Source organism: Mytilus trossulus, chromosome 5, assembly GCF_036588685.1.
Source record: "Mytilus trossulus isolate FHL-02 chromosome 5, PNRI_Mtr1.1.1.hap1, whole genome shotgun sequence".
NCBI lineage: Eukaryota > Metazoa > Mollusca > Bivalvia > Mytilida > Mytilidae > Mytilus > Mytilus trossulus.
Window position 1 is genome coordinate 62,771,204 of NC_086377.1, and position 27,640 is coordinate 62,798,843.

The 27,640-nt window shown below is 34.4% G+C and overlaps 2 protein-coding genes across 3 annotated transcripts in view; one reads left to right on the forward strand and one right to left on the reverse strand.

Moving 5' to 3' along the window:
* Positions 1–330: 330 nt before the first annotated feature.
* LOC134718169 (uncharacterized) lies at positions 331–2,688 on the reverse strand. The gene is made up of 2 exons (XM_063580659.1): positions 1,944–2,688; positions 331–1,159 (listed from the first exon to the last, which is right to left on the reverse strand). The coding sequence occupies exons 1-2, from the start codon at positions 2,686–2,688 to the stop codon at positions 336–338; spliced, it is 1,569 nt and encodes a 522-aa protein (XP_063436729.1). The 3' UTR covers positions 331–335.
* A 9,191-nt stretch (positions 2,689–11,879) lies between these two features.
* LOC134719029 (zinc metalloproteinase nas-38-like) overlaps positions 11,880–27,640 on the forward strand; it is a 45,926-nt gene continuing 30,165 nt past the window's right edge. Inside the window, exons 1-2 of one of the 2 annotated variants that reach the window (XM_063581952.1) lie at positions 11,880–12,053; positions 13,522–13,565. In XM_063581952.1, coding sequence (XP_063438022.1) covers positions 11,972–12,053; positions 13,522–13,565 — 126 coding nt within the window. In that variant the 5' untranslated portion in view covers positions 11,880–11,971. Of the gene's footprint in view, positions 12,054–13,521; positions 13,566–24,164; positions 24,238–27,640 lie in introns of those variants that run through there. The other variant, XM_063581954.1, reaches the window with a different exon arrangement.

The following is a 27,640-nucleotide window of genomic DNA, read 5'->3' on the forward strand; positions in this document are numbered from 1 at the left end:
ACTTGATACTAAATATCTGAGGATAACAACAGACTTTACCATAATTATTTCTCAAGAACTAAACATACTTTTGCTATAATTGTATGTATTCTAACAACAGATTTATAAAAAGATTACACAAAGATTTATTGAGAATTACTTCACATTAACCTTCCTAAAAGAAAGGTTGGTTTTCTTTCAAACTTTAATTATAGAAAACATTATTTCGGAAATAGTAATTTAACTGTCACAAATTAAATAATCTCAGGATTCCACAACTGAAATTTAAAACTGAAACACACACAAAAAAAAAGGCATTCCCAGTCTATTTTACAACGCATTTACCGGCTGCATTTTTACTTCCCAATGTTGAAGGTAACATTACAGTTGTTAAATCCTCCGAATGGTACGCAACTCTTATTCTGACTTTGAAGTTCAACAATATGGCACTTTTCGTTTTCCTTTCCGTCAGAAGAATTGTTCTCAGTTTTGATTTTAGATGATTTACAGTTCGGCTCCAAAACGTTTGATATGTCTCGTAGCTGATCATCTGAAGGCCTTTTGTATTTTCGAACACCCTGGACACTGCGGTGACCAGTTCGCGACATTATAGTTTGCTCATCTATTCCTGACTGGAACATAGTTGTTGCACAGGTACGCTTCCCGCTATGATTAGTAAAGTTGCCAGAGAGTCCAGCTTTAGTGCACATGGTTTTCATAAGGTTTTCAAGCTTGTTGATGCCAAGGTTTTGTTTGGAGAATCTCAATGAATCTTGCAGTGGACGTTTATAGAACTTTGAATTTCCCTCCGGACTAATTTCAGAATGTCCAATGTAGAGCTCGTATAGCTTAAATAAATCCTTGTCGCTGCTCGCATTTGTGTAATGCTTAATATTCTTGTTCTCAACATTTTTCTGCTTTAGCCCACCTTTAAATGTTTTACTGTTTGTCTCTATGAACTGAATATACTTTCCTTTATCGTCAGTTCCTATATTAATCTGAGATGCATCCAAGCTATGGTGTTCATCTCTCCCACGCAACCCAAATAATTTGCAATTATAAAAGAAGACACCATTTAAAAGAGCCGCCGACGAATCGTACCCAGAAACTTCTTTATCCCATAAAATCATTTCCTGTTCTTGCGAAATAGGGTCTGCTTGCTTGGTAGTCATACCATAGCCTAAAATAATCAAATTTAAATTCATATTATTATTCTATTGAATAATATTAAATTCTAAGGCTAAATAAAATAATATGTGTTTAGAAAGGTACCAAGTTGGCATCCTCGTCCAAGCCTTTACACCGCATACGAAGTTGACAAAAAAAATGTCATAGGAACATAGTTATGCACTATAAACATAGTGACACGGACGGACGGACAGAATGGTTTCTTTATGTTTTTCTAAACCTTGTTGGAGGAGAATAATTGACAATATCTAATAAAAGATTTTGATTTTCAATGCTTTTTCTGGTTATCGGCTCAATACATAAAAAAAGTGTTTAAGAAAATTAACGGATTTTGCTAATTTTTTTAAATTTATTATCAATGAAAATATCATCATGAAAACGTTGAATAGTGAATATATAATGCGAAGTCATCTGTTATAGGACTAGTAGTCTCGAATTAAAACGTAAATCATGGTTTATTTAAATTCTAGGAATTATTTTCGTGAAATTGATTTCATTAGATTAGTAGATCCGTTTTTCGTTCATTGTGTTACATAAATGAGGCCGTTAATTTTCTCGTTTGAATTGTTTTACATTGTCTTATCGGGGCCTTTTATAGCTGACTGTGCGGTATGGGCTTTGCTCATTGATGAGGGCCGTACGGTGACCTATAGTTGTTAATGTTTGTGTCATTTTGGTCTTTTGTGGATAGTTGTCTCATTTGCAATCATACCACATAAAATAATTGAATAACAAATATAAAACTTGAATTGCTTTCATTTGAAAAAAAAACTCACCCTTTGCAGTTAAACTTTTCATCTGGGAATCAAGAACTCTTCTAAATCTTAAGAATGTATCATCTCTCTCGTCCATAAAGTTCATGCTAATTCCAGCGTCTCTGATACTTCTCAATAGCCCGACGGATAGGAGATACAGTGATTTTGGTGGATAAAAGTCTCCATTTTTTTTCCGAACCTCTACTATGAATCTGGACAACAATTTATTAACATCATCAACTGAAAATTTATCAATTTCTGGAATTCCTTCCCCTAGGGATGTCCTATAATTTCTCCATGCTTCGAAAACATTCTTTGCCCAGTTTGTACTCTTTTTGGTGTTTTTCGGGATAGTGTCCGATATTAACTCGTTCATGTCATCCTCTGTTGTCAGGTTGCCGAATCTAGAACTTTCATCGTCTGTGTAGACTTCGGCATTGACAAAACTGTTCACATCCGCTACCGCATCAATATGAAAGTCCCCATAACTAATATTATCAAGGTCCGGAAGAGGCACATCAAAATTAATATCCAAAATATCTTCTGTTTTAAAAAAATCTTTTTCTGCTTGGGCGGCAATCTGTGATAGACTGTTATTTTCATCATCGTCGCCTAGAAATTGGTCTTTACTTATTTCTGCACATAATTGTGTCAGGCTTACATCTGTGTCAATGTCACATAACATATCAATAACGTCCAGATCCTTCATCAGAATTTGATCAGAAACGTGGTCCATGTTATCGGAGGCCAAAATAAATGCTGCCATCACTGTCGAATTTCTTTTCCATCTGATATTCGCGCCGTTTTTGAAGTCCGTGCGTTTTAGAAAAAATGGGCGGGTTTCATTTGTTAGGCACAACCAGGGGAAATTAAGCAGGTTTTATAAAAAAAAGAAAAAAAGAGTAAAAAGGGATAATACGGTGCAATATACTTTTTCAACAGTGAAAGCTGCGATAGGTTAAAACAGATATTTCATTTTTTTTGGTTAGTTTTATGGTGTTTCGTAAATTATACCATAGTTTTTGGTGAATCCCCTCGGCAACCCCACTCGACTTCGTCTCGTGGGGTTATTGCCGGGGGATTCACCAAAAACTATGGTATAATTTACGAAACACCATAAAACTATCCAAAAGATATGAAATATCTATAACTTAATCAGTATATATAGATTAAATATTTGAAATCATTAGTATGTGTCAATAACAAACGCTGTTGGTTTTAGAAATTATATTTTCTTTGATTATGTGTCTAAATAATAATGGTAATGGTTTACTATATATTTAAAAGTAACATAGCCGTTAAAAATATATCAAACCAAGTTTAATCCACCATTTTCTACATCAGAAAATGGGCTGGGTCTAGTTAGGATTATGACAGTTATTTTCCATTCTTTTGAGCCTTTGATTTTACCATTTGATAAGGAACTTTTCTATTTGAATTTGTCTTTTTTGTATTTTTCTTTTCACTTCTGGTGCTAACGGTAAGAGGAATTCCTCTTATATCACGCCTATTTCGCCATCCAACTTAAAGGTGCCTACGACCACGGCATTTATTAAAACAAGAGTTGGCGTTGAATAAAAAGTATGGAATGGAACCACAGCGTTTAATATTGTTTGAAAATTGCTTATTGCAATCAAAGACGATTCCAGCAACAAAAATATTGATTCAGGTTCATCTTTTTGCAAAACCTAGTCATCGAACGACTGAGAAAGTCAGAATAGCATTAGTTAAGGAATCAAATAAAATGTATATAGAGTTTTTTTTAGATATTGAGTTTTTTAAATGGTGGAAAAAGTTGACACAGACTTTACCTAGTCTTTGTATTGGTATCATTTGAGATTCAAGTCGAAAGAAAAGATATCTAGAAAGTGCAAAAATATTGGTAAATGACCTTTCGTGAGCTATTGAATCTTATTTGAAGAGAACAAAATGTTGTGGTGCACACTATTTCACCCAGTATCGTAGGAGGAAACCCCAAGAGGTCGAACATCGGACACAAATGCCTAACCCTGACTTAAGTACATCCTTAAACAAGAACTATCTTTAAAAAAGATATCCGACGTATTTAAATTTGAGTATATGTTTAAAACTATCATTTCGATAACCTTCAGAAGCACAAAGATACCATTTAAATAACGTTTTCTCTGTTTGTGTTCAGTATTCTCGGTCCTCGTATCTTTCTGTTTACATTCAACAAAACCCCGCGGAAATCTCACATGCGTAGGTGCGTTCTAAAAGTCATGTACAACAAAGATTACATTAAAAATTATATAATTGCCCCGAATAAACAGCTGTCACGGATGCAAAGAGCTATTGGAGAAACACTTATTTTAATAAAAATATAAATCTTTGTAAGATCTATAGTTAAAATATTTATAGTTTTTCACTTTCTTTCCATCACGATATAATTAACGAGACGTTTTTTCAAACACAACCAAATCACCCACCATGACAGCATTTTGTCCAATTTTCGAGCATGCGTATTCTGTTGCCATAGTTAAGCGTCCTTAAGTTTAAAGGGCACAAACCGAAACTATATCGACTACGTCGGAAAAAACTAAGACAAAGCTGTCAGCAAGCTTTTGCAATGGCAGTAAATATGCGACAGGATCCAGATTTTGCAGCATACCATTCCTCAACAAATGCCTTTCTGATATTCTTCGGGAAAGTCACTGGTACAAAATGTTCAAGAAATTATCATTGAAATTATGTACAACTGATTCTTCATCTAAAGCAAGGTCTTGTTGCCAATGAATACGTTTGAAAGACAATCTCAAATATTTGGTTGATTTTTCATGTTATTACAACATTGGGTCTATATGACTTTGACTTCTACCTTTAAGATACCAGTATACCGATTAGATTAAGAGGTTCACAAGAGCCTTAATCGATCACTTGTAATGTTTTGCTTAAATCTTTCATCAATGACTTTTTTTTGCATTTCAATACATACTAATGAATGGCTTAAGAATGACATTTAACTGTTCTTTGTAGCTGTCATAATTTCTTCAAACGCAAAATAAAATATGCATCCTACCCCTGTGTTTCAATTCAACCATGGTGGCTATGTTTTTTGGTATACAAGGAAATAAAATACAAAATTTATACTAGATACTCTGAAAATCATAGAGCACAAGTTTGACTGGAAATCATTCAGCAGTTTTAAAAGAGAAGATTTGTTTTAAATAAAACCGTTTTTGGCACAACTTTCTGGAATTTTGGGTCCTCAAAGCTCTTCAACTTTGTACTTGTTTGACTTTGTAACTATTGTGATCTGAGCGTCAAGGATGAGTCTTATGTAGACGAAACGCGCGTCTGGCGTAACTTAATGAGCAAACTAGTTGAACAAATTGTAAAAAAAACATCTTTAAAAGGCAACATCTCATTAAGGTCAAATGACAATTTTGGTCATGTAAACTTATTCGAGATCTATCTTTGCTGAACATTGCTACTGTTTACAGTTTATCTTTATCTATAATAATATTCAAGATAATAACCTAAAACTGCAAAGTTTCCTAAATTAAGGGGCAATAATCTAAAATCTAGATATCCAATTTGGATAATAATTTCAGGGCATGTAGACTTTGACCTCGTGGATTCTTTTTGTCTGATTTTGGTCTAAATGCTTTAGTTTTTGAGATAAAAGTCAAAAATGCATTTTACCTTTTGTTCTATTTTTAGCCATGGCAGCCATGTTTTCTAAGGAAACTTAATTCTAGATAAACTAAGAATCATTCAGCTTAAGTTTGATTAAATTTAATTCAGTAGTTTAAGAGGACAGATTTTTCAAAGTTAGAAAACATGATACTAGTATTAGACAAATTGTGTAACTTTGTACTTTAAGGGCTTTAACTCCATAAGGGGTCAATTGAAAACTTTGGTTATATTAACTAATTTATAAATCTTACGTTGATGAGCAGTTTTGCTGTTTCGTTTATCCTTTATAATCTATTATGATATTCAAGATAATAACCAAACAGCAAAATTTCCCTAAAATTACCATTTAGTAACAGTTATTCAACAATTGATTTTTATTTTCGTCTGTAAAACTCAGGACTTATATAATTTTAACTAATAAACATGTTTATCCTATGTCTGATTTGCTCCAAATCCTTTATTTCTTTAAGGATGTACTTAGGTGAGGTTTTGGAATAAGTGCTAAATGTTCGGACTCATTGGTGTTTTCCATCCGATACAAGGTAAAATATTTTGCACCATAACACCTATTTATCTTTTAACATAAGACTTACTAGCTCATAAAAGGTCATTCGACAAAATTTAAGCTGATTCTTGATTTTCTTTCACTTGATTTGAGACCCAGATCATACCAATACAAATATAAGGTAAAAGTCCGAGTCATCCTTTTCCCGCCATATTTTAAAAATCAAAATCTCGAAAAAGGGCTCCATGACCTATCAATAGTGTTAGCTTGTTTTGATCCTTAACTAATACTAGTACTCTTTCAAATTAAAGTATCAATTTTGAATTCTTGATTTATAAAATTTTACCTTAGCTCACCTAAGTATATCCTTAAGATACAAGCCAAAAAATAATAAAACTAGATACCCTAATGATCATTCAGCTTAAGATGTTTGATATTGGTTCATTAGTTTCAGAGAAGATCTTTGAAACAGTTTACCACGGACGGACGACGATGGACGACGACGACGAACGCCAAGTGCTGACGAAAGCTCATATTTCCTAACTAGAGGCTCTTAAGAGCCTGTGTCGCTCACCTTGGTCTATGTGCATATTAAACAAAGGACACAGATGGATTCATGACAAAATTGTGTTGTGGTGATGGTGATGTGTTTGTAGATCTTACTTTACTGAACATTCTTGCTTCTTACAATTATCTCATTATCTCAATTTATAATGAACTTGGCCCATTAGTTACAGAGGAAAATATTTTGTTAAATTTACAAAATTATTAAAAATTGACTATAAAGGGCATTAACTCCTTAAGGGATCAACTGACCTTTTTGGTCATATTGACTTATTTGTAGATCTTACTTTGCTGAACATTATTGCTGTTTACAGTTTATCTTTATCTATAATAATATTCAAGATAATAACCAAAAACATTAAAATTTCCTTAAAAAATTCCAATTCAGGGGCAGCAACCCAACAACCAGTTGTCGGATTCATCTGAAAATTTCAGGGTAGATAGATCTTGACTTGCAAAACAATTTAACCCCCATGTCTGAATTGCTCTTAATGCTTTGGTTTCAGAGTTATAAGCCAAAATCTACATTTTACCCCTATGTTCTATTTTTAGTCATGGCGGCCATCTTGGCTGGTTGGCAGGGTCACCGCACACATTTTTTAAACTAGATACCTCAATGATGATTATGACTAAGTATGGTTAAATTTGGCCCAGTAGTTTTAGAGGAGAAGATTTTTGTAAAAGATAGGAAAAAATTAGGAAAAATTGGTAAAAAATGACTATAAAGTGCAATAACTCGTTAAGGGGTCAACTGACTATTTGAGTCATAATAAATTCTTTGTTGAACATTATTGCTGTTAGCAGTTTATCTCTATCTATAATAATATTTAAGATAATAGCTAAAAAACGGTATAATTTCCTTAAATTGCCAATTCAGGGACAGCAACCCAACAACCGGTTACCAGATTCGTCTGAAAATTTCAGGGCAGATAGATCTTTACCTGATAAACAATTGTACTCCCTGTCAAATTTGCTCTAAATGCTTTGGTTTCAGAGTTATAAGCCAAAATGTACATTTTACCCCTAAGTTCTATTTTTAGTCATGGAGGTCATCTTGGTTGGTTGGCCGGGTCATGCCACACATTTTTTTTTAACTAGATACCCCAATGATGATTGTGGCCAAGTTTGGTTTAATTTGTGCCAGTAGTTTCAGAGGAGAAGATTTTTGTAAAAGCTAACAACTGACGACGGACGCAAAGTGATGAGAAAAGCTCACTTGGCCCTTTGGGCCAGGTGAGCAAAATAGGATTACAGACAGAGAACGAGATCAATAATTCGCCATATGTTAAATTTAGATCATATTTGAGACAGAACAGATGTTTTACTATAAACTGATAACATGTAATCAAATCGTCCAAAGTATAACCGTTCACATCACGGTTAGTGACAGAAAGTACATAGTACATATATAACAACTTGTAACCGATAAAATGTCGAGAGAGACTCGTGATTATATATGTAGCTTATTCAATAGTCGTCTGGCGCGAAAAGGCCGATAATCAATTTTAGAATTTAATTTTTCGGAGACGGTCAATTTTCGGAATTGCATGCTTTATTATCACCTTTGTTTCTTTATAAAGGGTCTAGAGGGCTGGTTACAGATGAGAGAATAAAAGTGCAGGCAGAATAAATGGCCAATCAAACGAAATAGAAAAATAGGCAATCAATATTACACCTATGCACTATTGTGTCTTCAAAGATTGAGAAAAACTCCGTACCAAGAAGTGGGATTCAACTTGCCCCTTACATAAACAATAATGTACAATAATTCTTCGAAATAGACGCCACACTCAAATGATCCAAAATCAAATTAAAAAATAGCAAGATTTACAGAGGCTTGAGGTTCCGATGCAACGATGCGGTTGGATTTAACATGTTTAGTGAAATCTTAACTATATTCTATACCTGTTGTTAATGTAGATACTAGTAAACAAACACTCATCAAATCGCATAGTAAAATTAAATAGAAAAGACCCCCGAGTCCTTAAATGTGTGGGTATAGGTAAAAAGTACATAAACAAAAAATACTCGGATCTCCAATGAGATTACAAAACGGAAAGTCCCTTATTCAATGATAAAATCAAAAGATTAGAAAAAGGAATCGAAAACATATTATGTAATATTTCTGACGTAGTACAGGCATTTTTTATGTAGAAAATGGTGTATTAAACCAGGTTTTAGCTAGATAAACCTCTGAGTCTCACTTGTATGACAGTTTCATAGAATTTCAAACAATGTAGAAGCAAAACAAACAGAAAGTATATGTTTCAATGTCAAACAATGGGTCAAAGCAACCAATACAGTGTTGGTTTAAACATATTTATTTAGAGTGGATTGGGAAACAAGTTATGCCACTTATATTAATCCCTTTCCACTTTGCGGGTGCGGGTGCTGCCTTGTAGCGGCATTAGCCTTCTCTTTTTCGAAATCTACAAGGGTGTCTTTAACGTGCAGGAGATATTGCTCTGTCTTAACACGGGTCAGCCATTTATCGTCCCCTTCCGACGGACTATCATCGTTTCCTCAAGACCATAGTCGCAAATGGTGTCAAGGGAGAGCTGAAAATTGAGTTCCTGAATCGAACCAGGAACTTTTGTGTTAGTAGTCCGATGCACTTACCAGTACACCACGACGCTCGGTACAGTGTTAAGTAACTACCATTTGATTTTTATGAGGTGGGGTAGGGTAGGATGAAATTTGAAGAAAAAAACAGGACAGGACTTTTGAGTTAAAATAAAAGGCAGGATGAGACACGTTGCTTAATAAAAAAGGCGGGATGACAATTTATTCAATAAAAGTCAGGTTAAAGTAATAAAATAAGATGTTTGAGGACAGAGATTACTCTCTTACCCCACCCCATCAGAAATGGTTGCTCCATTGTAATATATTTGAGAAATAAAACTTACCAGCAGCGAAATGTTGATTTTCTGTTTAATCTCAAGATATTATAAGGTTATCAGAATGTAATGCAGATTAGATAAAAACTAGTGACGGTTATACATTTGTAGTACAGATGAACACATTTTATTTTTTGGGTATCTTTAGTTTATTTTATTTTGAGACGGACATATTTGAATAAACAAACATGGTCATATCGTTAGTTGTTGTGGTTCATAAGTGTTTCTCGTTTCTCGTTTTTTATCCTCTATATTATACCGTTGGTTATCCCGTTTGAAAGGTTTTTCACGTCCAGTAATATTTTGCGACCCTTTATAGCTTGCTTTCGGTGTGAGTCAAGACCACGTATTGAAGATCGTACCTTGACCTATAATTAATGGTTTACTTTTATAAATTGTAACTTGGATGGAGAGTTTTCTCATTGGCACTCACACCACATCTTCTTATTTCTATTATAGAAATAACAATCGAAGAACTCGTAAGTGCATTCGTGAACACAGAAATAAGATTAGTGAGAAAATTGGCCCAATTTATCTCGATTCAATAATTTCGAGATCAAGATCTAAATAACCTAAGGGGCAGGTTCCCCCAAAAAAAACTTTCTTTTCCAATTCATGTAAAATAGTCATTATTTCCTTGTACTACATTTAGTTTCAAGGGAAGCGGGTAGATTTTTTTCTTAAATCTTTTTTGTTCTGTTTCCCAATTTGATATAAAAAAAAAATACTCTGTTCAAGTAAAGGACAAAAATCTTATGCTGAATCCAGAGTTTCCCCAAACCTTAAATTTTGGAAAAAATCTTATTCAAACAAAAAATCATAACCTCTTGAAGGTAGTTGATTGCTCTCCAATTGAAACCCCAAATACTCTTAAAAAAAAAGGGGGGGACCAGATCCAGATGACCCGCAAAAGTTCCTTCCGCCCCTCGCTTTCTATAGTGACGACGGTATTGAACTTGATGGCTTTAAAGTATATATGTTTTCGTCTGGTTTCTGTGTTATGAGCGAATACCGACATGTGTGTCCCCCTTTTCCCCATGTGGACAGAAATGGAATGAACCAATGTAGATTAAGTAGATCAAAATATTTCACACCATTAATCAATGATCATAAAATCGATGGTTTTCTTGATGTCTATTGCCCATGTTTTCTGTCATCACATCATCGGGTACACTCCCCCCTCCCCTCGGCCCCACATAATTATAGACAATAATGTTTAACTATCAAACGCTATCGAAATATGCCTAGATATGTAAATCCATCTAAGATCAATTTTGCGTGATGAAGTTGAACGTATGTTTTAAAATTTGAGTCAGGGATTTGCAGACAAATTAAAAAAAAAAAAAAAAAATCATTTTTCATTTACAAAATTATTTTGTCCATTCCCATCTGTCTAAGATATGTTATCATTAAAAAACAATATCTAATTAAAATTTCGGGTATTTAATTTTCGGCTCTCCCTTGATACCATTTTCGAGTATAGTCTTGCGAAACGATGATAGTACGTCGGAAGGGGTCGATAAATGCTAACCGTGTAAGGATAGAGCAATATATTCTTGCACGTAAAAGACACTCTTGTAAATTTTGAAAAAGAGCAGGCAAATGCAGCTACAAGGCAGCATTCGCACCAGTAAAGTGGAAAGGGATTAATATATAAGTTGTAATAACTTGTTTCGGAATCCACTATAAATAAATATGTTTAAACTTATAAAATATGATTGATTGTTAGTTTCTTAACGTCCAGTAGCAAATATCTCATGCAGGTTCAGAACGATAAAAATAATTAAAAATTACGTTTTTGATATTTGTAAAATAATTAAATTATTAACATAGCTGCCTTTCTTACTGATCTATTGACTTTGGCTTGAGTGACCAGTGGCAAATAGTTCGTGCATTATAGTGGCATACTTGACTGACGGATGGATATAAATACCGAGATCAAGTCGAGTAGACCATTGTCAACATTCCTCTGTCTGTGTAACTTTATTTTAACAACACAATATATTATATTCTTGAAACATGTATTAGATAGAAAAGAAACAGGACATATATATCATAGTTTTCAATTTTTACTGCCTTACATGTACATGTTTGGAAAACAAACTGACAGAAGATATTTCTTAAAGGGCGTAGTATGATTTATGCCCCATACGCACCTCATGAGCAGTTTAATATTTTATACATAAATCTATGACTTGAAATCATACAGGACTAAAATAGTTATTCTTTTTGTTGATTTTTGTTTTCAATTTGCATGGTGGCATTAATAAATTGATTCTACAATATTGTTGCATGAAATAATACAAAAATAGCTTCGGGAAAATACCTCGTTAGTGCCCCACTCTTACTATTTAATTGTTTGAGATGTTAGTCAGAACGTTGTGACAGTGGACAGTGGTCAACATTCCCCACGGACAGCAGTGAATATGATTCCCGTCAAATTTCTGGTGGTTTTAGTGCTGACACTTGAAATATCTGATGCACTTTATTTGAAGAAATCATTTAAAGGTAATAACCCGCCACATTATTTATGTATGTACTGCCTGTCCCAAGTCAGGAGCCTTGTCGTTTGTTTATGTGTTACATTTTTGTTTTTTGTTCATTTTTTACATAAATAAGTCCGTTAGTTGTTTTCTCGTTTGAATTGTTTTAAATTGTCTAATCGGGGAATTTTATAACTGACTATGCGGTATGGGCTTTGCTCATTGTTGAAGGCCGTACGGTGACCTATGGTTGTTTTAAAAATGTCTGTGTCATTTTGGTCTTTTGTGGATAGTTGTATCTACATATAGTGTTATTGTTTTCCTTGGTCAACCAAATAAACTCACTGAAAGTAAAGTATAAAAACAAACTTACGTAAAAAACATACTTATTTTAAAAAATTTCACTTTCAATAAAGGCCAGTGTTAATTTTATTTGTAAAAAAGGGTAGCTACAAAGTTAATTCGAAACGTAGCAGATTTTATTAAAAACTTTGTTGGGTTGTATACATGATGACACATTCTTATATACTTCCGTCATGTGATGCGTGTTAGATATATTTGCAAAATAGTCGGAAAAACTGATCCATAATACCTTGACTTGTGTAAAAGAGGGGCGAACTGTGATACCAGATGGGCAATACAACACATAGATACAAAATAAACTGACAACGCCATGGCTATAAATAAAAAATTCAAACAGACAAATGATAAAAACACAAGACACAACGTACAAAACTAAAGACTAAGCAACAAGAACCCCATGAAAAACTGGGGGTTATATCAGGTGATAAGGAAGGGTAAGCAGATCCTGCTCCACCATCGTGTTGCTCATATTATTACAAATCTGGTAAATGGCCATATTCGGTAGGTCACATCAACCGATAAGTATTGATTTCCTGATTTTTTTTAATTGGTTAGGCGAAAGACGTCTTACAGCAACTAAAACCTTTAACATGAGCAAAGATTATTTCAAAATTCAGCAAATTTAAGTTTTCTGCACATTTTATCTAATTTTTTTTTTCATTTTGAAAGAAAATGGAAAAATATATTTTTGCAAAACACAAATATTGCATTTTAACAAAACTCTATTATACTTTTAAGTGGTGTGCTAACTATTGCAAGTATCTTGTCCGGGGTACTAGTACTTAAGACCTCAATCTGTATTGAATTAGAATATTTTCGAACGAATTTTGCTAGATGTGTCGATTAATGCTGAGCTACGTGTAAGAACATTTTAAAAACACTGTGAAATAAAACCGTTGGTTGTGGTTTGAAAAAAAGTTACGTAAAGTCTGTGATACGCATGTAAAAGTCTAAAATCAAATATACAGTTAAAGCAATTAAAAAAATCCAAATCGTATACTCAAGAGCCTATGGTTCAGCTAAATAGTCACTGCATTGAAAATATATTGATATTACTAGTTTTGAAATGTTTTAATAATGCATGGATAATCGAAAGATTAACTAATAAAGGTCAATAAACTTAATTTTAGATTTGTCAAATGATGAAGCAGAAGATTTTCAAAATGCAATAAAGGTAAGCTACTTTTTGTTTCTATACAAATTGTATTTTTATACAGATCTTGTGAATGTGCATGTCGTTCGTTAAATACAAGCAGTCAAAAAATAGTCCCTTCTGTTCGTGTTACCGCCAAGAATGTAGGTCACTGTTTGTCGTTGGTGGCTTTCTGCCATGATAATGTTACTTGTTTTTCGTTTGTTTTTAATCATTAAATCATAAATAGTTTCCATTTTTATAAAACTGTTTAACATTATTTCATGCCGAGGACATTTTATAGCATACTACATACGTTATGAGTTTTGCATATTGAAGAAGGTCGTAAGGTCTTGGGTGAACTATTGTTGTTGACAATTTCGCCCCTTATTGGCTACTCGTTTCATTGGCCACTAAATCATATTATTTCCTTATTCTCATATTGAATCGGATGGGCGCTTCGATGCGGCAGATCGTGGGTTCCATTCCGTAGCGAGTCAAACCAAAGACTTGAAACAGAGGATCGAAAGTCACAAAACTCAAACACAAAAGTCAAAAACAAACACAACAAAGAAAACCAAAGACTAAGCAACACGGAGCATTTTATTTGCAGTAATACAGAGATTTCTTTCGTTGAAACAAAATATGGTGTTATGTTCACGAGCGAATCGAACAAGTCGAGATATATGGAAACAATACTGGTGTCCCGGCTGTCCCGCGGTTATTAATATATGTTTTCCAAATTTTCGGCAAGGATATTAAATTCATTTAGTTTAAACAATATTTTATTCAAATAAATTGAATTGGATTGGGCAATAGGCATAGCCTATATAAGCCCTCTCCACAAAACTAGGTACGATATATTACATTCAGACAAAGCAACACATACACAAACATAATGACAAAACAGAATTATTTTTTCAAAAATACCTCTTAGCTGACTGGAATGATACTTCAACTGAATAGTTAACTCAGATCAAACAAAGTATGACTTTTTTAAAAATGCTTCAAATGTTAACTTAGAAAAAAAAAATATTCTAGATAAACTCTAAAATTCATTTAAATCATGCAAGTAAAAAATTTCGACTTATATTTCTTCATTTCTCTTTCTCGTGATGTCTCTGTGAAAGTTTTTTATTGCCGACCTATTTCTAAGTCGACATACTCGATCTACAGATGGCCTTTTTTTCTTAGTCGACATACTCGATCTACAGATGGCCTTTTTATCTAAGTCGACATACTCGATCTACAGATGGCCTTTTTTTCTTAGTCGACATACTCGATCTACAGATGGCCTTTTTATCTAAGTCGACATACTCGATCTACAGATAGCCTTTTTTTCTAAGTCGACATACTCGATCTACAGATGGCCTTTTTTTCTAAGTCGACATACTCGATCTACAGATGGCCTTTTTTTCTTAGTCGACATACTCGATCTACAGATGACCTTTTTATCTAAGTCGACATACTCGATCTACAGATGGCCTTTTTTTCTAAGTCGACATACTCGATCTACAGATGGCCTTTTTTTCTTAGTCGACATACTCGATCTACAGATGACCTTTTTATCTAAGTCGACATACTCGATCTACAGATGACCTTTTTTTCTTAGTCGACATACTCGATCTACAGATGGCCTTTTTTTCTAAGTCGACATACTCGATCTACAGATGGCCTTTTTTTCTTAGTCGACATACTCGATCTACAGATGACCTTTTTATCTAAGTCGACATACTCGATCTACAGATGGCCTTTTTTTCTTAGTCGACATACTCGATCTACAGATGGCCTTTTTTTCTAAGTCGACATACTCGATCTACAGATGGCCTTTTTTTCTTAGTCGACATACTCGATCTACAGATGACCTTTTTATCTAAGTCGACATACTCGATCTACAGATGGCCTTTTTTTCTTAGTCGACATACTCGATCTACAGATGGCCTTTTTTTCTAAGTAGACATGCTCGATCTACAGATGGCCTTTTTTTCTTAGTCGACATACTCGATCTACAGATGGCCTTTTTTTCTTAGTCGACATACTCGATCTACAGATGGCCTTTTTTTCTAAGTCGACATACTCGATCTACAGATGGCCTTTTTTTCTTAGTCGACATACTCGATCTACAGATGGCCTTTTTTTCTTAGTCGACATACTCGATCTACAGATGGCCTTTTTTTCTTAGTCGACATACTCGATCTACAGATGGCCTTTTTTTCTTAGTCGACATACTCGATCTACAGATGGCCTTTTTTTCTTAGTCGACATACTCGATCTACAGATGGCCTTTTTTTCTAAGTCGACATACTCGATCTACAGATGGCCTTTTTTTCTTAGTCGACATACTCGATCTACAGATGGCCTTTTTTTCTAAGTAGACATGCTCGATCTACAGATGGCCTTTTTTTCTTAGTCGACATACTCGATCTACAGATAGCCTTTTTTTCTTAGTCGACATACTCGATCTACAGATGGCCTTTTTTTCTAAGTAGACATGCTCGATCTACAGATGGCCTTTTTTTCTTAGTCGACATACTCGATCTACAGATGGCCTTTTTTTCTAAGTCGACATACTCGATCTACAGATGGCCTTTTTTTCTTAGTCGACATACTCGATCTACAGATGACCTTTTTATCTAAGTCGACATACTCGATCTACAGATGACCTTTTTTTCTTAGTCGACATACTCGATCTACAGATGGCCTTTTTTTCTTAGTCGACATACTCGATCTACAGATGACCTTTTTATCTAAGTCGACATACTCGATCTACAGATGGCCTTTTTTTCTTAGTCGACATACTCGATCTACAGATGGCCTTTTTTTCTAAGTCGACATACTCGATCTACAGATGGCCTTTTTTTCTTAGTCGACATACTCGATCTACAGATGACCTTTTTATCTAAGTCGACATACTCGATCTACAGATGGCCTTTTTTTCTTAGTCGACATACTCGATCTACAGATGGCCTTTTTTTCTAAGTAGACATGCTCGATCTACAGATGGCCTTTTTTTCTTAGTCGACATACTCGATCTACAGATGGCCTTTTTTTCTTAGTCGACATACTCGATCTACAGATGGCCTTTTTTTCTAAGTCGACATACTCGATCTACAGATGGCCTTTTTTTCTTAGTCGACATACTCGATCTACAGATGGCCTTTTTTTCTTAGTCGACATACTCGATCTACAGATGGCCTTTTTTTCTTAGTCGACATACTCGATCTACAGATAGCCTTTTTTTCTTAGTCGACATACTCGATCTACAGATGGCCTTTTTTTCTAAGTAGACATGCTCGATCTACAGATGGCCTTTTTTTCTTAGTCGACATACTCGATCTACAGATGGCCTTTTTTTCTAAGTCGACATACTCGATCTACAGATGGCCTTTTTTTCTTAGTCGACATACTCGATCTACAGATGACCTTTTTATCTTAGTCGACATACTCGATCTACAGATGGCCTTTTTTTCTTAGTCGACATACTCGATCTACAGATGGCCTTTTTTTCTTAGTCGACATACTCGATCTACAGATGGCCTTTTTTTCTAAGTCGACATACTCGATCTACAGATGGCCTTTTTTTCTTAGTCGACATACTCGATCTACAGATGACCTTTTTATCTAAGTCGACATACTCGATCTACAGATGGCCTTTTTTTCTTAGTCGACATACTCGATCTACAGATGGCCTTTTTTTCTAAGTAGACATGCTCGATCTACAGATGGCCTTTTTTTCTTAGTCGACATACTCGATCTACAGATGGCCTTTTTTTCTAAGTCGACATACTCGATCTACAGATGGCCTTTTTTTCTTAGTCGACATACTCGATCTACAGATGGCCTTTTTTTCTAAGTCGACATACTCGATCTACAGATGGCCTTTTTTTCTTAGTCGACATACTCGATCTACAGATGGCCTTTTTTTCTAAGTCGACATACTCGATCTACAGATGGCCTTTTTTTCTTAGTCGACATACTCGATCTACAGATGGCCTTTTTTTCTTAGTCGACATACTCGATCTACAGATGGCCTTTTTATCTAAGTCGACATACTCGATCTACAGATGGCCTTTTTTTCTTAGTCGACATACTCGATCTACAGATGACCTTTTTATCTAAGTCGACATACTCGATCTACAGATGGCCTTTTTTTCTTAGTCGACATACTCGATCTACAGATGGCCTTTTTTTCTTAGTCGACATACTCGATCTACAGATGGCCTTTTTATCTAAGTCGACATACTCGATCTACATATGGCCTTTTTTCTGATCCTAAATATTTGGCACTGTATTTTAATTAGAAGTCATGAAACTATGTACACTCACTATTTACAGTTAGTAAAGTCTAAAACAATTTTGATTTATTTTGTTTGCTTATAACGTCCAGTGGCAAATAGTTCGTCCTTGTTCAGGCCGACGACAACTTTAAACATATAACTAGTAGAGTGATGAGTATCAGTAGCCATCTCGCTTTGATCTAATTTAGTCTGGTTTTGTGCATTTTGTAACACATGTTCAATGTTAAAGTTTCGTAGTCCCATATTTCATCTTGCTTTTGATGAACACATTTTTGAAATCAGTGATACATTCATTGAATTTCATTTTATTCTCAATTGTCTGAAGGAAAACGAATATGAAGATAACATTTATTTAAGAATTAAATGCTTCTTTTTGTAACTTTATTGGGGTGTAAAAGTGTTGGCCAAGGTAGATTCAAAGTATTAATGTTTTGTTCATGGCGGCAAAGACCACAATCTTTTATCCAGTTGGGGACCATTGGAGCATTTTTTCCGAGTGCTATTGTCACGGATGATGACAAAATAAAAAATAACCGATCGAAAGTAATAATGATGAAGTGAAGTCCGTACTTAGTACATCATGTATAATTTTGCATGTACTCACTATTCAGGCCAACCTTCGAAAATTCGGATATATATTTTTTTTATAAATACGTATATTATTACTGATTTATGCTTTGTAAGAGTGTTTGAAAAAAAAATTATACTTTTTAGTGACTTCTTTTAATATTAACGTTAACTGGAAATTTTAATTTAGACCGGCAAAATATACCCTATAAGAATAGCCACTGATGCACTGCTAGCCTATAAATAATATATGGCGGCAAATATTAAAGGAGGGTGGTAAAGGGTTATTTTCGTGCAACGTACCGGATCGCCGTTTTTTATTTCACGTTCAACGTGTTTTTACTTTTTTATTTGACGTTCAGTCGTGCAAGACGGATGCCTCGTTCGACGTCATCTGCCGTTATTTAATTTTACGTGCATCGTTATTTTCAAAGTCTTATTGTGCGTGCTCGGTTTTTTCAAATAAAATTCAAACCCTTGGGAGGGGTTGTCAAGCATACCTTTTTAAAAGCCGTATCATAAATTTGTATACTAAATCGGGAATATCGAGTAAATGAAAGAGTTAATATATTCAAGAAGACATGCAGTGACTCAGTCACAAAAGGTTCGAATAAAAGTATTTATTTTTCGTGCAATGTTCATTGCAGAAATTATTTCATGTTCAACGTGAAATTATGTCTTATGTAATGATATTGCTATATCATCTGGTCAATGTTTACGTTTATAGAGACTCCGCCTATCTTATCTTGATTGACATTATAACAGTTACACGTGCTTAAAGTTCATTGACTTTATCTATATATAACACACTGGGGTTTTATAACATGAGCAGTTCTATATCATGTAGTCTTATAATAAACATGTATTAATTATATGGATTAACTCAATTGGCCTCTGACAAGGGTAACATAACATGGTGTCAGATGTGGAAACGACTTTTAAATAGTGAATAGCAAATGCTATCGTTATTGTTTGGTGGGGAAAAGATAAAAGAAAGAATGGATGGTCATTTTAAGCAACCACCAGAAATGGATTTTTCCCATGAAGATAACCTATCCGAAAAATGGAAAAGGTGGAAACAAACAATGAGCTTATACCTAGAAGTAGCTATGAGTGAAAAAACAGAAAAAGAACAGTGCAGAGCTGTTTTATATGTTATCGGGTTAGACGGCCGAGAAATTTATAATACTTTCAATTTCGGTGAAGGTGAGGCTGACAAACTTCAAGTACTGTTGAAAAAATTCGAGGACTATTGCATCCCGAAGAAGAATGTAACGGTAATTAGACATCGTTTTAATACACGCGTTCAAAATTCAAGTGAAAGTATTGATCAATATTTAACAGACCTGAAGTTAATTGCAAAAAACTGCGAATTTGAACACTTAAAAGATGGACTCATTCGTGATAGAATAGTTTGTGGTACGAACTCTTCCAGAGTAAAAGAACGTTTACTTAGAGAGGATGGGTTGACACTGGACAAAGCTGTTGGTATTTGTCGCGCCGACGAAGAATCTCGAAAACAGATGAAGACGTTAAATGACGAAGAACAAGTACACGCTTTGAGGAGGAAAACACAACACCAAAGAAATAACCGAAATGAAGGCTACGCAAAGATAGGTCCGAGCAGACGAGATCACGAGAAGCGAGGGTCGAATTCGAGTTTCAGTTGTGGAAAGTGCGGAACAACTCACGAGAAAAGAAACTGTCCTGCATACGGTAAAAAGTGCCATAAATGCAAAAAACCGAATCACTATCAGAAGTTCTGTAAATCAAAGTTTTCGAAGAGTGTTCACGGATTAGATGAATATTCTTCATGCGAATCGGACGGTGAAAATTACTTCGTAGGAGCAGTAAGCAGAAAAACGGAAATCAAAGAAAATGCTTGCTTTACATCATTCAAATTGCAAGGTAAGACAGTACAATTTAAAATCGATACTGGTGCTCAAGTCAACATCTTACCGCTTTCAATTTACAAGAAATTGTCAAACGTGAAATTAAGCAAAACTTCCACTTCTCTTACTAGCTATTCAGGAGATAAACTCAAAGTTAAAGGAAAATGTTCGTTGTATTTAAAAGACAAAAACTGTGAATTCTTTGTGACGGACACAAATCAATCTCCGCTATTAGGATTCAAGGCGTCAAATGAGTTAGGTCTTATTCATGTTATTATGACGGTACAAGCAGACGTTGACGATCCTGTCAAATCGTTTCCGAAAGTCTTTACAGGCTTAGGATGTCTAGAGAAACCGTACCATATCAAAATAGACTCAAGCGTCAATCCTGTAATAAACCCGCCGAGAAAGATACCCGCCGCGTTTCGAGAAAAGCTCAAAGGTACATTAAAAGAAATGGAAGACAAAGAAGTAATCCGAAAGGTCGACGAACCGACAGACTGGGTGAATTCGTTGGTTGTTGTAGAAAAGCCGAAAACAGGAAAGTTGAGGATTTGTTTAGATCCAAGAAATTTGAATAAAGCGATAAAAAGAGAACATTTTGCGCTACCAACAATAGAGGACATAACCACACGACTGACAGGTGCTAAATATCTAAGTAAACTAGACTGCAATAGTGGATATTGGCAGTTACGCATGGATAAAGAGAGCCAGCTCCTTACTACGTTTAACTCTCCATTCGGGAGGTATTGCTTCTTACGAATGCCCTTTGGAATTAAATCGGCACAAGAAGTATTTCAAAAACGAGTGTCACAATTGTTTGAAAACCTAAAAGGAGTAGAAACTGATATCGACGATATTCTAGTGTGGGGAACAACGCGAAAGGAACACGATGATAGACTTCGCTCAGTTCTTAACAGATGTCAAGAGGTTGGGCTTACGTTAAATGCCGAAAAATGCAAGTTTCGAGTAAAAGAGGTGACGTACTTAGGACATACTCTAAGCGCAGATGGAGTTAGACCCGATCAGGAAAAAATACGGGCTATCAAAGAAATGCCGGCTCCAACAGACAAAAAAGGAATACAAAGACTACTAGGGACAATTAATTATTTAGCAAAGTTTGTTCCGAATATGTCAGCAGTTACAGAGCCTATCAGAAAGCTGTTAAAAGAAGAAAATGAATTCATTTGGACACATGAACAGCAACAAGCATTTGAGAAACTAAAAGACATTATAACTAGGAATCCAGTATTAAGTTTTTACGATGTGTCAAAACCAGTTACTGTAAGTTGTGATGCATCCCAATGCGGTCTAGGGGCAATGTTGATACAGGACAATAAACCTGTTGCATATGCATCAAGGTCATTGACAGATGCCGAAAGCAGATATGCCAACATAGAAAGAGAATTACTTGGTGTGCTATTTGGATTGGAAAGATTTAATGATTACACGTATGGTAAACACATAAATGTTGAATCTGACCACAAACCGTTAGAGATGATCGTGAGAAAATCTCTAGGGTGTGCTCCGCCACGACTACAGAGGATGTTACTGAGGTTACAAAAATATGATTTCTCACTGAAGTACATACCAGGGAAGGATTTAATAGTTCCAGACATGTTATCGCGAGCGCCGATAAAGATCAACACAAATAATGAAGTGGAAAATGATATAGAGTGTTTCGTGAACATGGTCATAAGAAATACATCAATGTCTGATAGAAATCTTGAACAAATAACGGAAGAAACTTCAAAGGATGGTACTTTACAAACACTTACCAGGCTAATAATAGACGGCTGGCCAGATGAGAAAAATGAGGTTCCCAAGGAGGTTTTTGAATATTGGAATTTCCGGGATGAATTATCAAACGTAAATGGAATTATTCTAAAAGGAGAAAAGATAATTATACCAGCGAGTATGAGAAAGAATATTCTCAACAAACTACACGAAGGACATTTGGGAATAGAAAAAACCCGAAAATTAGCAAGAGACTCTATTTATTGGACAGGAATTAATGCACAGATTACTGATTTTATTTCGAAATGCAGTGTGTGTTTAGAAAGCAGAAGATCAAACACAAAAGAGCCAATGTCCGAAAGTGAATGTCCAGATCTACCGTGGATGACAGTTGGTACCGATATTTTTTATTGGAACAATAACAATTACTTGATCATTGTAGATTACTACTCAAGATATTTTGAAATTGCGAAATTAGAGAACATACGTGCGTCATGCGTTATAACACACATGAAATCCGTTTTTGCGAGACACGGCATACCGACAAAAGTCCGAAGTGATTCAGGATCTCAATACGTATCAGCTGAATTTCGACAATTTGCAGAATCATGGGGCTTCACACACACAGTGTCTAGTCCACACTATCAACAGTCCAATGGATTAGCCGAGAGATTCGTTCAAAGCGTCAAGAAAATGCTAAGCAAATCTAAAGAGGACGGAAAAGATCCGTATATTGCTATGTTAAAATACAGAAATACACCGTTGGAAAATCTTGACTCACCAGCTCAACTATTAATGAATAGAAGACTGAGGACAACTATTCCGACAATAAAGAACCGTTTGAAACCAAAATGCGGGAATTTGAAGAACACGCAAATCAAAATGAAACAACAAAAAATAAATCAAAAACAATATTACGATAAAAGTTCAAAACCATTACCTGAATTACAGCCGAATGATACTATTCGATTCCAGCACAAACCGAAAGGAAAATGGGACCAAGGAACTGTTGTGAAATATAATAACACTCCGAACTCGTATGTGATTGAAACACCAGAAGGACAAATTTTCAAAAGAAACAGAAAACATTTAGTAAAAACAAAAGAAAACAAAATTGAACAAACATCTTTAGAAGAAGCAAATGAAAACAATAACAACATCAATATAACTGATGAACAATCCACAGAACCATCGTCTGTTAGAAGAAGTGAAAGATCTGTCAAAAAACCTACTCGACTAATAGAGGAGTGTTAAATTCTTAAGGAAATCTGAGTAGTGCCGTAAGGGACAGAATAATGCCCTTGCTCAGATTTATCGAGTAGGAAAAGGCAGGAGAGTCTATCCTGACCTTACGTTTGTATGAAATTATTTAAATTGATAATCACAATTTCTTCAAATTTGTCCATCAAAATTATGTAATTTAGTATACGTTTACTACTTATGTGAGAAAACATTTTCTCCATTTTCTTTATTGATCAACATGTGATTTTCTAAAGTAATTTCGTATGATCGTTAAATTGCATGCTGTCTGTAAATATTTATCGTAGTAAATTAGATTCAACATTAAACGCAAACTGGCTAGACTTTCAATGTGACTTAATGAACTGTGTTAAATTAATTGCTTGTCTCAAGAGGGGGGTTGTAATGATATTGCTATATCATCTGGTCAATGTTTACGTTTATAGAGACTCCGCCTATCTTATCTTGATTGACATTATAACAGTTACACGTGCTTAAAGTTCATTGACTTTATCTATATATAACACACTGGGGTTTTATAACATGAGCAGTTCTATATCATGTAGTCTTATAATAAACATGTATTAATTATATGGATTAACTCAATTGGCCTCTGACAATGGTGACATAACATTTCACTTTTTTTTCGTGCAAGCACACCCACCCCCCTTTACCACCCTCTTATAAAAGGGATGTTGTTTTTTTTATATTTTTTTTTTATCTGCATCACATATTAGAGGGCGCTATTCCATTACTTTGACAATGCACCATTCCGGCATAGTCTATCAATATTAGATATCAACGATGTCTATAAGTTCGTGAATTTCAGTTCCCCCCTTTTTGTAACGGTCGACTGCGGACATTTTACGCCTTTCCGTCATTGACTTGTATTTAACAACAGCTTAGCCGTTTCCGTCAAGTTTTCAGACACCAATATACAAGTTTCTTATGTTACTTTTGACGTTGCCGTTTAAATAAGAGGTTTGTTGGTTTATAAAAACACACTGGCTTCAAATATAAGGTTTTTTTACATGATGAATTCACATACAGTAGAGACGCTGCTGGATAACTCGGACTAAAACAAACTCGGACTATAACAAAATCGGACTATAACTAACTTTTCTTCTTTCTTCTTTCTTTTGTATAAGCTTCCTATCTAAGGAACACCCCGCAATGGGTAATGAGGAGTATTTACAGTAGTGGGTAAATCAAGATTTATTTTATATTTTTTAAAAGTTAATTACAATAGGGTTAAAAAGAACCAAAGACCAAGGTAAAAATAATCGATAAAATAAATAATGTAAATCTAACTCGGACTATAACAAACTCGGCCTACCATTATTCATATGCAGAAATATATTGAACTAATTCGGACTACGATTAGAAGATTGTTTTTTTTTACTGTAATAAAAAAAAATCTTATATAATATGATGCAGGCATTACCTGTAAATGGGGACGAAGTCTGTATGAATTATTTTTCTGTAACTTAAATATTTGTTGCAAAAAGAAACGGAAGTATACCGTAACGTTTCCGATATTGGTTCTGTTGTTAGGGAGTTTAGTTGTGACGTTATTTAAGTTATGACGTCATATTCAATGTAAACAAAGAAACGCTATCATCAGGTAACGTTTTTTCATATCAAGGAATTATTAAAAATGAAATTGATATTGCGTTCCTTCCTGTTTATAAAAGATTGGTAAGTATATATTTTACTTAAAGATTCATACAAACAAAACCGGAAAAAGGAAGTACATTGTAGATTTCTGCGCAAGTCCGGGATTTCAAAACATGACATAAAAAAAATTGAATGATTTTGAGTTCATTAGTACAATGAAAAATTCGGGAAATTTTCCCGATATTTTTTTTTATTGAATTTTCTACTGTTATTGGGGACTTCGTCCCCATATTAAAATTATATACGAATTTATGAGATTGTAATGAATATTTTTGAAAAAAAAAGATCGTTAACGTATATAGAAAGGATTAATATTTGTTACATCAGTTGAATTAGATATGTTTAAATGAGGGTAATTAACTTATACTTGAAATATTATTGTGATTTATGATGTTTATTGACAAAAGAAATTTTAATGATTGGCGTGTGTTCGTGTTTTTATTGTGTTTAATCCTTGGTGTTTATGATTAGTAAATAAACAAAGACAAATTTGATTGACAGTGAATGGCTTCTTAACAATTTTACTAATCTGTAATGGATTCAGCATTTGAAAAGTAATTATATTCAAATGGTCACATCAAAGAGATACAATGTTTTTAGAAAGGCAAGCCGAGGCAAACATTTATTATACACGTATCCAAAAATAGATTTGAAATAAAATTGAAAAAACAACAGAGATTTCTTTGATTTTACCAAATTCTTCTATAAAATAACATGAAAAAAAAATCCATTATCATTTTCAACATGGGTACCGACCACTGCGTCGAGAGTTCTAGAAAAGTTACAACAAAGCAACATGCCTTACAGTGTGATTCCTGCTACTGAAATAAAATTTGTAAACTCTATGTTTTCTTTATTCTTAAAAATAGTATTACATTGTACAGATAAATCACACCAATGCAAGAGACCACCATACAAAATATGATCAGAAACCAGAAATGCTACAATTCACTGAATTGTCTTACAATAATTAACACAAGATTTGTAATAATAAAAAAAAACAAAAAAACTGAAGTCCAGTTATACCCAATACAAGACAAGACACATTTTATTGGATATTTAGTTCTTAATTTCGTGAAATAACAGGTACTTGGGTGATTAGATAGGTGTCAAAGGTACATGTGCCAGTTGTTTGTTTAACCTATGGTGATTAAAAAGGTGTCAACTATACACGTGGCATGATGTCATAATCAATTAAGATATGCATATAATAACAATTTATTCTGAGAGGGAGATTATTACAATTAATACTACAAAGACAAATCAGTGGTAAATTCAGGGCCGTAACTAGCCTCTTGTAATAGTGAGGCAAAAATGTATTTGCCGAGCGGAGCGAGGTGAAAAATAATTGGCGAGGGGTCTGGGGCCGCTCAAGGCCCCCAGAGGCTCTGAGAAAAATAACGCAAAATCGTGCGTTTATCGGACTCTTTCTGACATTGAAACACAATTAATTTTTAGCTTTTTTTTCGACAATATTCTGATCTCAAAGCAAAATCAAAGACTCATTGTAATTAAGACTTGAAGCAAAAATCGTAATTCTCATAATCATTAATACCGGATCCGTCTGCCTGTTCTCGTCTTGTGTTGTGCTTAGACATTCCAATTAATTAATTTCCAATAACAACAACCAACATTATATTTATATTCTTCTAGTAGTCCGAGTTTGGTATAGTCCGAGTTTGTTATAGTCCGATTTTGGGAGGCCGAGTTTGTTATAGTCCGATTTTGTTATAGTCCGATTTTGTTATAGGCCGAGATATGGATTCAGTAGAGAGTCACTGCAGGCGTATGTATGTCTCAATCATGTCCCCTCGGACCCTTCTATATGTCAATGTTGGCAGCTTAAGTTTTTTCAATCTTTCAACAGCACTACAACTATTAGAGGTAATAGATAAATGAACAGATACATTGTTCACTTTTTTCGCATATGTGTCTTTCAAAGGTTAAATCTTCATCAATTACTACTCCAATATCCTTCTCTTATTTACATTTGCTAATATCATGACCTAATAGCTTATAACTTGTCTTGTCATCTCTAAGTTACCCCTCTACTTATATTTATGTGTTTGCATATTTCTGGATGGAACTTCAACAGCCATGTATCACTCCATTTCACGAGATTTTTTAGGTCATTTTGTAATTTTTTTCTTGTGATTTATTCCTTTTTTTGAATGTTGCACTCACTAGGGCTCTTTTCCAATCCTTTGGAACTACTTTTTGTGTTAAAGATTTGCTAAAAATGATGCCTAGTGGTTCAGCTATACCCTCCTTGACTTCAAACAGCAGTCTGGAGTGTAGATTATCAGGGCTAGGTGATTTGACCATTTTTATTTTCTGTAGGCGTTCAATTCAAAACCAAATCAGTGTCAATCTTTAATTCCTCTATTTTCTTATCTAATGAAATATTTGCTAAGTTCTGGAATATTGCCTTGTGGTTCATTAGTGAATACGCTTGTAAAATACTCTGATAATATTTTTGTTAAATCATCTGGTTTTTTTCCAGATTTTACATCTTCTGTGTCTACATGTAGGTCTCCTATACATTGTACCCTCCCTGATCTTGGGTTTGGATTTTATGGATTTCTTTACAAATTAATGTTGAAAAGATGACACTGTCTACAAATTGATTTAGGGCATGCCTGTGAGTGAAAAGTTAGCATTTTCATATAATCCTTTTTCCAAGAATTTCTATTGTTTGTTGACTGAT

Coding starts and splice junctions, on each gene's coding strand:
- LOC134718169 (XM_063580659.1), bottom strand. CDS start 2,688: ATGGCAGCATTTATTTTGGCCTCCGATAACATGGACCACGTTTCTGAT. Junction 1,160..1,943: donor GAAAAGTTTAACTGCAAAGG/GTGAGTTTTTTT, acceptor TGATTATTTTAG/GCTATGGTATGACTACCAAG.